Source organism: Triturus cristatus, chromosome 2_1 (genome assembly GCF_964204655.1).
Source record: "Triturus cristatus chromosome 2_1, aTriCri1.1, whole genome shotgun sequence".
Taxonomy (NCBI): domain Eukaryota; kingdom Metazoa; phylum Chordata; class Amphibia; order Caudata; family Salamandridae; genus Triturus; species Triturus cristatus.
Genome location: NC_140581.1, coordinates 100,138,148 through 100,151,963, shown reverse-complemented (window position 1 = coordinate 100,151,963; position 13,816 = coordinate 100,138,148). Strand labels below are relative to the sequence as shown.

Genomic DNA, 13,816 nt, shown 5'->3' with positions numbered 1-13,816 from the left:
TTTCCCCACAAGTACCTGCATTTCTAAACTTTAGCCTGCACACAATCTAGGCGCAAGTGATGGCCAGTACACCAATACGTCCATTGTCACTGAGTGACTGAGAGTAATATATTTTATGGGAAAATAGTGCTCATGAGAAAAGGAAATAAAAAGATAAGTATGACAATTCAATATTTTATTAGCTTTTCTCATGGAGAGTCTCATACCTGTCAGGGTTCAAGATCAGAGGCGCACACAAGGAATGTTTGTGAATACCATATATTTATTTCTGTACGTGCCTTACATGTATGCCTGGGAGTTTTGTTAATGTGGTACGCAGTTGTGTACATCTCTGCAATGCATAGGCGCACGCCTTACCTTAAATTAAATTCTGAATGAAGGGCAGCATGTCTGCGCCCTTGCATTAATCAGCTTTGACCTACAGTATAAACAATAGATTCACGCGCACTACCGCAAATTATCAATTATTGAGTTTCCTTAACACACAAAAGAGATCCCCCATAGCCTTCTCAGTTGCAGTCGTTATTGCTGGAGTGTAAAGATCCACCTTGTGCTCTTCCCTTCAGGACCCTTCACTGAAGAAAGTGATGATGTCTCAACCTCAGAGCCAGAGGGGCCAGACCCAGTGGTCTTTGGTGAGTGTTTTTTGTGTCTTCTCCTAATTATCCCTGTTCCTCTGTCTGATGAGGGACCTGCAGGTGTTACCCATCAACTCATCTTACCTTCCTTCTTTCCTTCCACCCATCACACTTTCTTTTTTTTTATCCATTCATTCTTCTCACCATTTATAGTTCTCGCCACCCATCCATTGTCCATGCTTTTCACATGCATCCCTTAATGCACCTCCATTTATTCATGTGTGCATTTGTTCTTCCATCCTCTCTCCAGCCTTCTCGCCACCCCTTCTGTCCCTTTCACTGCAAAAGATCTCATGTGTGAGCTTCTTGCAGACCTGAGTCTCCAAATAAAGTTAAAGGAGCCATAAACAACTTGAATGTTTCATATTGAACCGAATATTACAGGGACTCCCGCTCAGCCGTCTAAAGTGGGGGATTAATGATGCCCCTGATCCATGGTATGCCTTTGGTGGTGCACTGACCGCATCCCTTGCCTATCTCCAGTTATTGGCCCTTACCGATGCCAGAACTGGATTCTGTAATGCTCTGAGCCTGGTTCTCCAGACCGTACTGAACCTCCAGAAGACTCCTAAAAACTGAGCTGTTCAGACTAGAAATTGACTGAGGCCCCACACCATCAAAGGGTTTGATTGAAAAGTTTCCAATGGGACATGTCTTTGTGCCCATGGCTGGACTCACACTTACGTTGATTTAGGTGGCCTTACTCTACGTAGAGCCCTGAAGTAGCCAAATTGCAACTTATGCAACAAGCTCCTGTCTCCACCTTAAATTTCCTTCCAGCAACAACCACTCTGCCCATCCCAAATTGCAAATTTTTCATGGAGCCAAATGCATTGGATGTTTCATATCCCCCTGGATGGAGTTTGCATTATTTTCACTATTGGCAGCGCTACAAAATGTCCCAGTACATTATTATCATTATTCACTATTGATGTATGCGCGTTGGATGTATGACGTTACAACGCATACTTTTACAACGCATGCACTTACAACGCAATTTTTACATCGCAACATCCACTACAACGCATTCCATTACATCGCATGACACTACAACGCATTTTAAAAAACTACCTTTACAACGCATTCCATTACATCGCATACTACCTTTACAATGCATACCATTACAACGCATACTGTTACATTGCATTTAAGGTAAGTATTGGATAGTATAGGGGTAAAAATTACTATTCTAACTCCAGGGGGTGCGACAGTAGGGTAAGTGTTGGATAGTGTAGGGGTTAAAAATTACTATTCTAACTCCAATGGTATGCATTGTAATGGTATGCGTTGTAATGCCTGCGTTGTAGTGACATGCGATGTAGTGTCATGCGTTGTAATGGTATGCGTTGTAATGGTATGCGTTGTAGTGTCATGCGTTGTAATGGATGTTCCGTTGTAATGCCTGCGTTGTAAGTGTAGTGCGATGTAATAGTTGCGTTGTAAAGGTTGTTTCCCATGCGCGTTAGCTGGGTACATTGACCATGCTGAACTGTAATGTATTTCATCCATCTCCAGCAACATGGAACTCCTATTCAAATGCATCGCTTTGTTCATTAGTGAATTATCTGTCCAACCCTTATGTCATCATCTGTGCTTCCCATGGGACGTTCTTGTATGGTAGGGAGCTTTCAAGTTCTTGCCACTATCAATTTGCTTCCATTGAGTGAGAGTATTTGATTATGTACGCCACAGATTAAGGAGCTGCAGAGGGTTTTTAATGCCACCCCTGAAACAATTCATGTTTTATCCTAGATGGCTTCCATTGAGAATTGATTCATCCAATCCATGTCCCATTATGTGGACCCATTGACTTAGCGCATAGTATTTTTTATTGTTGACTTATCCATGTTTGCGGTCTGCTAAGTGAGAACTCTTTAGGATTTATTTAGTAGCAATCATCGACCCAACACATGTCCCCAATGGATGAGTGCCCGGACACTGTCCAACATTGGCCATTTCTCCTTCCTGTGCCCACCACTGTGTGAATGAGAAACACTTATTCATTAGTGACCATTCCAATGTCAACTCTGTCTATGAGCTTTCACATGCGCCCCTGAATGCACGATATGTGGGTAATATCGACCCCTCAGATGTATTTCCCATAGCGCTTTGACGCCCTTGGTTAGCGTTCTATAAATCTTATATTCATTCATTCATTCATATGATTTAACAGAGGTCTGTTATAATGTGTTATTAGGCTTTTGTAGAGCGCAAACAGATACCCAAAATGGGCTTCCTGGTGCTAAAATGTGAGCATCACATGACTCCTTTCCACTTCAGAGCCCAACTCTTCTTTCATAGGATAGATACATGGAATATTGTCTCATAGTTGGCTGCTGCCCATTCCTAAGCTAAGCATCCCCTGCCATTGTGTTGCTGCTTCTTCCACCGCCGGTGTGAAGGCGTGAACTGTGTTGCACCGGTGACCCTGATATTACATGCCTCTCTCCTGTGTGCAGAGCCACTGATGTGTCATTTCTAATCCTTCTCGTTTTTCTCTCCTGTCTTGTTTCTATCCCTACCTCTCCTCCTCAGATCGCAGTGATCCGCTAGAGAAGGTCGCCGTTCTGGCATCTCTAGGAATATTCGCGTTTGTCATCCTGGTGGTGGTTCTGGTCATCATCTTTCTGATCTGGTGAGTTCAGGCGGAGTCTGTCTACTCTTGGTTCATGTGTAGGTTGCCACGCTCTGCTTCCCAAGGGTACGGTGGAGGTGCTACTCGCTTTCATTACATCATTCACTCATCAGGTCATTACATCCCTTGTCGTACAGACCACATACATATTTTATACTTTCCCAGGATATCGAATATCCTTTCAAAGTCTTATAAGCCTCTGCTTCAAATGACACTTTTACACACTGAAGTTCATAAAGAGCCAAGTGTCTTGAACCACAGTTTCTTCTAAGTCCAAAATCTCTCAACCAAAGCCATACCAGATGGAAGCTGAGAAACGAAAGATGACTGCTCCGGGGGCGGTCTTTGAGTGCATGTGGTGCTATGTCCTCAGAGTAAAATCCTGACCAACAGCGCCGTTAACACCTACGTCTGATCCTGATCCACTGTCCCCGAGGAGAATAGTTCATCGGCACTGCATGGGTTTATTCCCCAGGAGATAACCTTTCTTACTTCCAGTGCCTGACGTGTTAACGTACCGATGAGTCAGCGTTTCTTTCTTTGCCTCTGTTCGTACATTTATCAATGTTGCTTACAATTTTGTCTTTGGTTCAGTTCATGCTTCTCTCCTGTAGGATGGGTTGCGTGAATCTCTCTGAATTGGAAGATCAAGTGTTTTCTTGATTGTCTACAATAAAAGTTTTTTAGGAGGATATAGCAATGTATCTGTCCAATCTCTGGTCCCTGTATAACGTCTAGAAGGTAGGTCTCAGTAATAATCTATAAATTGACCCCAAGTGGAGTCCTGACCCATATATATCACATATAGGTGTAACCAGTAATGGCGAATTATGTTTCGCGAGACTTTTGCAGATCAAGGCTCTTCTTGCGCATACGTAACACTCAAAGTGGTCAACAAACATAATTCATTGAAATAAGAGTGTGTAACTCATGTGTGAGGATGGTGTGTTGTATGTCCATGTGCGAGTGTGTTGCAGGATCAGTGAAACCTCGTACACATGTGGTGCAGACCCACTGAGGTGTAACATTATGTGTATTTGTCAACAATTGTAAGGGCATTGTGCTAAACAAATGCTGATAACTTAACACAACCTTTCCCACACGGTATCTGCTGACTTAGCTTCAAAGAGACAGCAGGGTCCAACTGCTTCAGAGCCTGGGAATGCACACTCCTGACCTCAGTTTTCACAAAGAGGTGGAGAAAAATGGAAATGTCGATGGGCGGATAGTTTAAGGGAAAGATGAACAATTTTCTACAGTTAATTTAAAAATCGGTCTGGTGTATTTTACTCGGTTCATGAAATACATAAAAGTAGGGATAGGAAAGCAGGCAAGTATGCACTTTTATTTAATTCTGTAAATTTAAGACTGTTCCTTATGAAAGTCATAAATCGCGCCTGAATATGCCAACAGGCGAAACATACCAGAATTGCAAGTTACACAAATTTCGATCCGTCGGACAATCAGTCCTGAAAATTGCATGTTAGTCTTAGATTTCAATGCTCCTAAGATAGTCATAAGTGAGCCATATTCCTATAGAATAAACAGACCCATAAGGGGGCCATATTCCTATAGAATAAACAGACCCATAAGGGGGTTATATTCCTATAGAATAAACAGACCCATAAGGGGGCCATATTCCTATAGAATAAACAGACCCATAAGGGGGTCATATTCCTATAGAATAAACAGACCCATAAGGGGGCCATATTCCTATAGAATAAACAGACCCATAAGGGGGCCAGATTCCAAAACCAAGACACAATAAAGATTTACAGACCGCGACCTTCAGTATTATCCATATTTGGCAGAGGTTCTTTTAGTCGACAAAAATAACCAGAGCAAAACCAAATCATGTGCTTTAAAAAAAAAAAAAGCAGGTTTGGCTGGAGCTGCTATGAGACCATGCTGATGCATTCAAACGAATATTAGAACGTTGTATGAAAAACAGACTTTTTTCCGCTAGCTGGCTGCCAACATTGATTTCCAAGAAATACCAAGAAATAGAAAATTGCCAGACCCTTGATAGTATTTCACACTCTTCGGTCTCACTAGTAGAGAATGACTCGTTGGAAAAGAAAAGTACATCACCAGCAAAGCTGACTTTTTCCCCCACCCAGGGATAATTGCATCTCACTCGTTGGCTGTGGTGTTCTTTCCCTGGACGCCGTCCATTTTGGAGTCAGGCAAGCTGAATTGGAAAGCCAGTCTCTCCTGTTTATGTATAATCTTAGGGAAGAATTGCATTTTTCTATGAAAAACATAGCTGGGAGCTCACTCCAAATGGACGTGCAGTCATCCTTTAATGAATAAGCTAGCTGTGAAACCAGAAATTAGTGTAAGCTGTTCCAGCTTGGGCAGTTGTAGACATTTTATTGTCCGTACTCTTGGCCACTACTCATGATGCCTGCATGAAAACCAGCAAAAACCGGGGTGAGGGGCGGGGATGGCTTAACAGCACCAGATAATTTTAGTGAATTGGCATTAAGAAGCAGATGAAATGAGGGACCGGGAATTATTTTCATGACCACCCGCCCCCCCCATGCAAATCAAGCCATGCTAACCACCATCACTGCACTGCGGGGTCTCTTGCTGGCAAAGACTCCCCTCTGGGTGGAGCCCCCACTGACCCTTCTATGATAGGCAACACTTGATTGGCGGTAGGCAGGGCTGTGATGGGCACGTCAATACGTCCATTTCTGTTCTCAATGTGGGGCAATTTATTTTGTATTATTTGTATTATGCCGGTGTGAGTGGGGGAGGGATGCCTGCAGGGTCAGTTTTCCAATTGATATTGTGTCTACACTTGTACTATAGTTAACACAAATATGTGAAGTTCTCCCTAAGAGAAGAAATCCGAGTTGTTGTTCATGTTGCTTTTCCCTTCTACTTCCATCATGTCGGCACGGTGTGTCTCCAGATACCTTGCTGCATTTTTGAAAACCCCGACGTGAATATCATGGACATTGTTGATCAGTGATGACCTCATCACGTGTTCTGCTTCTCGTTCAACACAATGGGGCAGATTTACAAGCCCCGTACGCCACATTTGCACCGCAGTTGCGTCACTTTTGTGACGCAGCGGCGGCGCAAAGCCAGCGCCATGCTGCGGGGTATTTACAACGTGACACATCTAGGGAGATGCGTCACGTTGTAAAGCCCTGCGCCACATGTGGGTGTTCCGGCGCAGGGGGGGGGGGGGCGTTCCGGCGCAGGAACGCCTCCTAAAAGTGGCTGAGTGAAATCTACAAGATTTCACTCAGTCACTTTTACGGCCATGCTGCGTCAAAACCCTGCACCTGCTTGAAGCAGGCATAAGGATTGACGCAGCATGTTAGGCATAGGGGCCCCCCGAGCCCTGCTGGAGCTGCGTCGCGCTTGCGACGCAACTCCAGCAATGCGTCACCTTTACGGCAGCAGATGCGTCACACATCTGTCTATTCTTGCCCCATGGTGCGCCGCATTGTAAATGCGGCGCATCCATGGTGGCGCAAGAGGTGTCTGCCATGACGCAAAATAACTGGCGCATCCCTGCTGATATGCAGGGATGCACCAGTTATTGTAAATGTGCCCCAAAGTATTCTTCATGGCTCAACATAGTGTACAGTTTCCCTAGTTTAAGGTTCTTCGTATGTAGGTTACTAGGCTGAGAGGGATATTTGTTTTGTAAAACCTGTCACATGACCAAAGAGAGCCCATGCTTGGGTGGAGTTCACTGAAGCACCCTGTACACAGAGTTAAATTTACAAATGTAGCTTTTTCAAATGTATTTTGGAAACATGGGGAATAGGTTTACCTTTGTGAAACACAATACTGGCATGGCAAATTTCAAAATACATATATTGAAAAGTCCCCCTGTGAGAAGTTGGCCTGATGTATGATGTCACTAGTTCTAGTGTACACCTTATATCAGTCCAAACAACCCTTATGGTGATTGGTTGTAAAGTCAACCTTATAGACCAGCTATCCTAGTGGTAGCATGGACAAGAGCAGTCTTAGGCTAAACTCTGAATGGCATGTGAAGCCAGCTGTGATACCATATATAATCCCTTGAATACCAAATGAAAGGACACCACAACAGATATATATATAAAATAAAGTGTATTTATTCTAGTCAAACCCTCAGCACTCTTTATGAGATTCGAGGTAAGTACAACACAGTTATTTAAGCATACATTAAGTCACACAGGTAAGTAATACAGTTAGGCCCTAGGGGCCACGCAAACCATATACTAAAGAAGTGGTATAAGGACCACTGTCACGGAAATAGAATAGGCCTAGGGAATCGCTGGGGCTACACTACACTACCAACAGTTAGGAAGTGGGAGGCCCACGGGATTCAGGTGCAGAGTGGAAACACTCACGCGTAATGCGTAAAAGTCGATAGAATCACTAGCAGTTAGAAATAAGCAGTTTTAGGACACTTCTGGTATAGCTAGAAAGTCGAGACTCGGAAACTAGACCCTAGGATAGTCAATACCCTTGTGAGCCCCGAAGTACCCAAGTTACCTAACCCACGGGCTGCGGGTGCATAGGTGTGAACTTGCGTCGGGTTTCGTCGTGGACTTCTATGGATGCCTGAAGAAGTTGCTGACAGGCAGTCAGTGAAGAGTGTCCGGTGGATCCCAAGACTGGGATCAAGAAGAGAGGATACCTGCAAGCAGAAGGGACAGAGTCTGGGTCACTAGCCAGTGACCACGTGGAACCAGGAAGGAACCAGGCGATGTCGTGAAGATTGCAGGTGAAGAGGTGAAGCTTGTCGCAGCAGCCACGGGTACCAGGAGACGTCAAGGACGACCAGGACCAGGAGGCGAGCTGTCCCACGAAGGCTCTTGCTGTCGGCGGCGTCGAAGTCGAACTAGGACTCACCAAGCCTTGGCAAGCGGAACCCACGAAGAATGGAGGACTTGCTTCTGGTGCAGACCAGGAAGGTCTGGGGTGCTTCTCTTTTGCAGAGGAGCGGGAGCCAGTCTGGAGGAGCCAAACCAGCAGTGAAGATTCAAAGGTGTGTCGTCGCAAAGGCCGCTAGCCAACGGGCAAGCAACCGGACAGACGCGGCAAGCAGGAAAATGCAGAAGGGCCCCACGCAGGACTCGTGGAGTGTGGGGGGCTGATCTTCGGTGCAGATGGTGCTTGGGGTTGGGGCTTCTCAATCCCCGGTGCACAACTTCGAGGGTACCTCAGAAGCTGCGCTGGAAGATACTCGCCACTTTTCCCAGGTAGCCGGTCCCACGTCTCTCGTCGCCTCCACGGATCTCAGCTCGACTGTGGATGTGGATCAGGGTCGGAGAAGTCTGGAAGTCAAGGCTCTGGTCGGGCTCTGCAGTCGGTCCCTCGTAGAACTTCAGCAAAGCAAAGGGTAAGTCTCTTGATGGTGCCTGTTTGCACTGGATAGCCACAAGGGAGATTCTTCAGTCTTCTTCTTTCGTCGAATGTCGAAGGTCCAGAGTTTCTGTTCAAGTTGCAGGTTCAGGATAATCTAATCTCCTGGGGCCCAGCTACCACACTTATACTAATCTGGGGGGCTGGGTTGCCTGCTAGGTCACGCCTTATGGGTGGGACCTGGGAGGGGGGTGGTTACACCCCCTTCCCTTTGCCCAGTTTTGCGCCAGGACTGGGGCTGGAGTGCCCCAGCACCGGTTTGACCTGGACTATGCATTGGACACCTTGTGTGCCCCAGGCATGTCTCATTCCTTTCAGCCCTCCCTGCCCCAATACACTAAAGTCTGTCTGGGGAGGTGCTAGCACCTCCCCAAGCAGGAAACCTATTGTCCAAGCCTCCCTTGCCGGGATCACTCCCAGCAGCAGGAGGTCAGACTCGTGTCTGTGGCAGCAGCATCCATTTTGTGATGCTGAGGCTTTGGTTAGAGTTAAACAGCAAAGTAGGATTTTAACATGTCTCTCCCTCTAGAAGGGGGGAATAATATCCTCATCACCAGAAATGGTATGGGGGTATTATTCCAAAGTGTTAGACACCTTACACGACATGTTTTGTTAAAGCCAAACCATAGTTACCATAACCGTTTAAGATTATAAGGCACTTTAAGAGTATATGGTTGGCTATATCATAGAACAGCTATAAGGACATGGTTCCGAAAGTTGCAGACAGGCTCAGCTCATGCTAGAGCACCATCTCACATGTTACCAAGCACTCTGCCTCCAGGATTGTTAAGGCCTGCCATAGGAGTGGCTGATAGGTACACATGTGTCTATTTTAAGGGTAGATATAGGTATACTATATCTAAGCAAGGGGTGATTACACAACCTTGCCCCAGCTGAGTGATCAGCCAGTTGTGTCTGATTGGAAGGCCAGACCAGGGGTGGCATAATACATGCTGCAGCCCCTGGGAGGCCTAGGGTACACCTATGCCCTGGGTACCTAGGGTACACTGTACAGGGTCCAATAAGGTGATCCTTACCAATTGTGTATGTACCTAGGGTACATGGAGTCCATTTTAAAGAGAGAGAAGACAGCCTGAGACCCTGAATGGCAGGATCTCAGGCCAACTAAGTCGAAAAACCAGCTAGACACTAGGCAAAAAGTTGGGGGTAACCATAGTCAGATATCCACCTTCCTACACTCCCTACATGTGAGTGGGCGATGGTATATGTGTATGAAAGCAGCATCTTTCAGAACCATCTCAGATCTTTTGTAAATGACCAGTAAATGTAGAGTGGCTACAGGTTTGATTTGGCTTCTAGTAAAAGATTTTCCTTCTATTTCACACTGTAGTGCACAGTGAGGTACTGCTTTGTTTTTAGGATTTTGTCTGAGTGGCCTCCTGGAATACACTTGTTCTAGGGCATGTGCTGATTTTTTCAGTTTTTTGTGCCAGTTTAACTCTGTGGTACCAACTTTCTAGTCACGGTTTCACGATGAGGTGGCACATTGAACAGTTTTTGGCAGCGCCTTGGGCCCTCCAAGTAATCTCAAGATTTTCTCTATTTTAACGCAGAATAATTAAGCTTCTTTCTTTCTCCATTTGGAAGAACCTTTTTCAGGGGTCCTCTTTATTAACTATCTACTACTTTTAGTCCTGAGGATGGTCATGCGTATTTGTACATTAGGAGACCAAAACATCAGCATAAATTCCCCTACTTTCACATGATTTATCTTCCTTGGGACATTTCCTACATCACAGGGATACACTCTCCAGGAATGTTCCTTGTATTAATTGTGGATTGCACACATCTATCTCAGTGAAATGCCATATGGACAAGCAATACCCTGGATAGATGGCTGTATCTAGTTTTGTTACTAAAAGAACCTCTTGAAACCTCTTGTTCAAATACATTCCAAGTGATTATCATTATATTACTGGTACAGCTGCTTCTTAAATTATTGTTTTTGCTGCATGAATCTGTAATCTTAGATATATAATTCATTCTTGGGAATTTTATTCAGTGCATTATAGGTTTCTAAATGCATAGATATTTAATTACATGATTTCTTTGTTTTTGTAAATAATCCTCTTGTAGGCCATTTACTTTCGTTTATACTGTTACGCAATCTTACAAGGGGTTACCCGTCCTCCTTCTGTATTGTTCCATTCTGGTAGGGCGACAGAATTACATGCGTATGGTCAAATCGCCACAATTAGAGTCTTTCAAAAACTGACCAATAGAGGTCGTTCTTGCACAAGAGGGGGCTCCCAAGAAAAGCAGAGTGAATCATATGGGTCATGAAGATGCTTATGGACACTCAAGGCATTGCTGAATCCCAGCAGAAGCACTTGCGCATTTCAGATCCATGAAAGTTTTTTGTTTCCAGGCATGGGCCCCCCTTTACTAAGCAAATGTATTATGCGAGTTGTAGTCTTTCTTCACTCCAACTGAACCGAAGGGACAAAAGAACACAAATGTATTGATTTCATAAAGAAAAGCTCAGGACCAACAAAGATGGTGCTGGTACTAAAATGGGTGCCATTTTTGGGACTTTTGTTGCACTGACACTAATTTATGACTAGGCACAATTATTGCTTATTCACATTTTTTGGAATAGTAGTCGTTCGGGATTTGTGATTGATCTTACCTTTAGCTTTTAGGTTGTGCTCAGAATGAGTGCAGAATAGTTAAAATTTGTTAATAGCACTTGAAAAATTGCCAGATATACAAATTAAGCACATTGGGGCCAATTTTTTGTGCCAGAGTTTTAAGTCAGAGTCACACGTTTGCAGGTGTATGGTGCAGTTGTTATTAGTGCGGCTGAGTTTTTGTGCATGATTTTAAGACGAGGGTCAAAATGACTCTGTGAATGACCAAATGACCATGAGATCTGTCAGTGCCCTGAGATAACTGAGCTCCAGCCATGGATATTTCATTTAAAAGGCCACACCCCCAGTGGTGAGTAAAGGATCCATGTGTGCCATTTATCTGCACATTTGACTCTGCTTTGAGGAGTTTGATTTGTCATTACTCTTACAACTTTATGATTCCTCAGAGGCTGTTGCTTCAGAAGGTGGTGACGAGAGTGACTATATGTTATAGTGTTGATCTAACGTGAACTGTCCCAAGGCAGCGGTCGTACAAGAGAAATGTTTTGAAACTAAACCGCCAAAAAAAAAAAAATCTGAAGGTTTGGCCATGTGTGTGTGGCTCTGTGAAGAGCCGTCATGGTTATCTATGCTGCTGTGATCTTGGTTTTATCTTCTAGTCTGAACCTCAGTAGTGCATCATCTTTGGTGGTAGAATTCATGTGGACACCTTCTCTGCAAAGCTTAGGTTACTGCTCAACTTTCTCTAACACCTGTATAAAAATTGATTTTTAGGGAAACACTAAGCAATAAGTTGTTGTTTTGAAGACCTAAATATGGTTTCTGAACAATTTGCCAGTAGTAAAACTTTAGCTAAATTATGCAGAAACCATAAAGCAACCTTTCTTCTGAAGAAGGGCAGGTTGCATGAAATGTGATCGCATCAGATCGCTGATTTATGCAAACAAAAATTGTTTAAATCAACAAGAATAAAACCAATAAAATATAGAAGGACACATTCTCCACCCCACCTATGTGTAAAATGTAATTGCCACTGTGACAGGACAGTATTTAAATCAGAACTTAAAAGTAATTGAAAATCAATAAAACTGTTTGAAATTGAAAAAATTGTCTTGGATAAGAATCCAAAATATTGTCATTAGAGGAAGCTTAATGGGGTACATGTACATATCTGGATCAGCAAGAAAGTAAAGTGTGTTTTGTAGCTTTAAATGTGAGACCAGCAGAAAGTGGGTTAATTCAACTATGGATTTATAAATTTTGGGGTATTTGTGCATTTCTTGTAAAAACATTAATCGTACACGACTTGAACAGGTCAGCTTACCCAAAGACAACTTTCAGTTTTCTGAGACGTTTTTTGCAGAGTGGTAAATGTACCTGCATTGATTACAATACTTTTAGAAGTGTCAATACAGTACCTGTATAAGCAGCAGTCTGACTCCTTGTTTGATTTCATGTTTCAGGATACGGCTACGAAGAAAGGGAAAAGACGGCTCCAAAAAGCACGACTTTATCTCAGCCATTCACATGAAGGCATTGCCAAGTAAGTTAAGCCCAATAAATAGCCTAAACAGGGAACTTCTGTGTAATAAGGGCATGTACAAATGACCTTTCAAAGAGATTGGTGGGCAGCGAGTTGACTTGCTATATTCAGGAAGCCACTGGCGAAGGGCCACTTCTGGTTTTTGGGAGACTTTAATCGGCCTGATGTACATTGATCCTCCAAGCAACAAATACTGTTGAGAGAGACACCATACATGTGGTGATTCCTTGGAAAGTATCAGAGGTCATGTGTGATTGGTGGTTGTTAAATCTAGTTCTCAGTGATATGAAAGCGATGGAGATCGCAGTGTTGGATCTGGGTATCACTATATGATGTGGTTGTCAGATTACACAGGAAGAGGGGTATTGGAGTTCACCAGCTTCGCTTCCCCCAGTAGTATGTTGGATCAGTTTTACATTTACTTCAGTTTGATCCAATCTGAAAAATGAGATAAAATGTAATTATGCATCAAATCAAAAAGTTGAGATCATTTTCTTCTAAAACAAAACCATAGGGCTAAGCATGAAAAGGCAAAGCTTGGCAGGAGATGTCTAAGATTGGGTAAGAGAGGAATGGAGAAAGCACAGGAAGTTAAATCAAAACATGAAGTAAAAAATGTTCATGTAGAAAAGTTAGAAAGTGATGAAGACCACCACAAATTCCTCCTAATGAAGTGTGTAATATAAACGAGGGCTGTAACAATGAATCTTTCAAGCAAGGGTCATTGTTTGTCCACACCTTCACCGAAGTTAACTCCGCCAGATATTGTGGCAAATGTGCCACCTAATCTAGTTGGACTGGGCTCCCACCATGTTTGGTGGAGCTAACACCAAGAAAGGCTGGCACACATATTAGGGCAGAGCTTCATGGAAGAGTATGCACGGTGTCTGTAGCATGCTGGTACAAACCTTGCAGCATGGTAGGCAGACCTGACTATGTGCCCCACTCTGAGGGTACATTACCAGATTTCACATTTTGGAGGTGACAATTTGCAAATGGCGATGTA

At 43.8% G+C, this 13,816-nt stretch overlaps 1 protein-coding gene across 2 annotated transcripts in view; it reads left to right on the top strand.

Moving 5' to 3' along the window:
- The window catches only part of IL11RA (interleukin 11 receptor subunit alpha), a 278,686-nt gene that overhangs the window by 257,639 nt on the left and 7,231 nt on the right, over positions 1-13,816 (top strand). For both annotated transcript variants that reach the window (XM_085628331.1, XM_085628322.1), the window contains exons 10-12: positions 567-635; positions 3,174-3,273; positions 12,731-12,810. In XM_085628331.1, the coding sequence (XP_085484457.1) occupies positions 567-635; positions 3,174-3,273; positions 12,731-12,810 (249 nt within the window). The remainder of the gene's footprint in view (positions 1-566; positions 636-3,173; positions 3,274-12,730; positions 12,811-13,816) is intronic.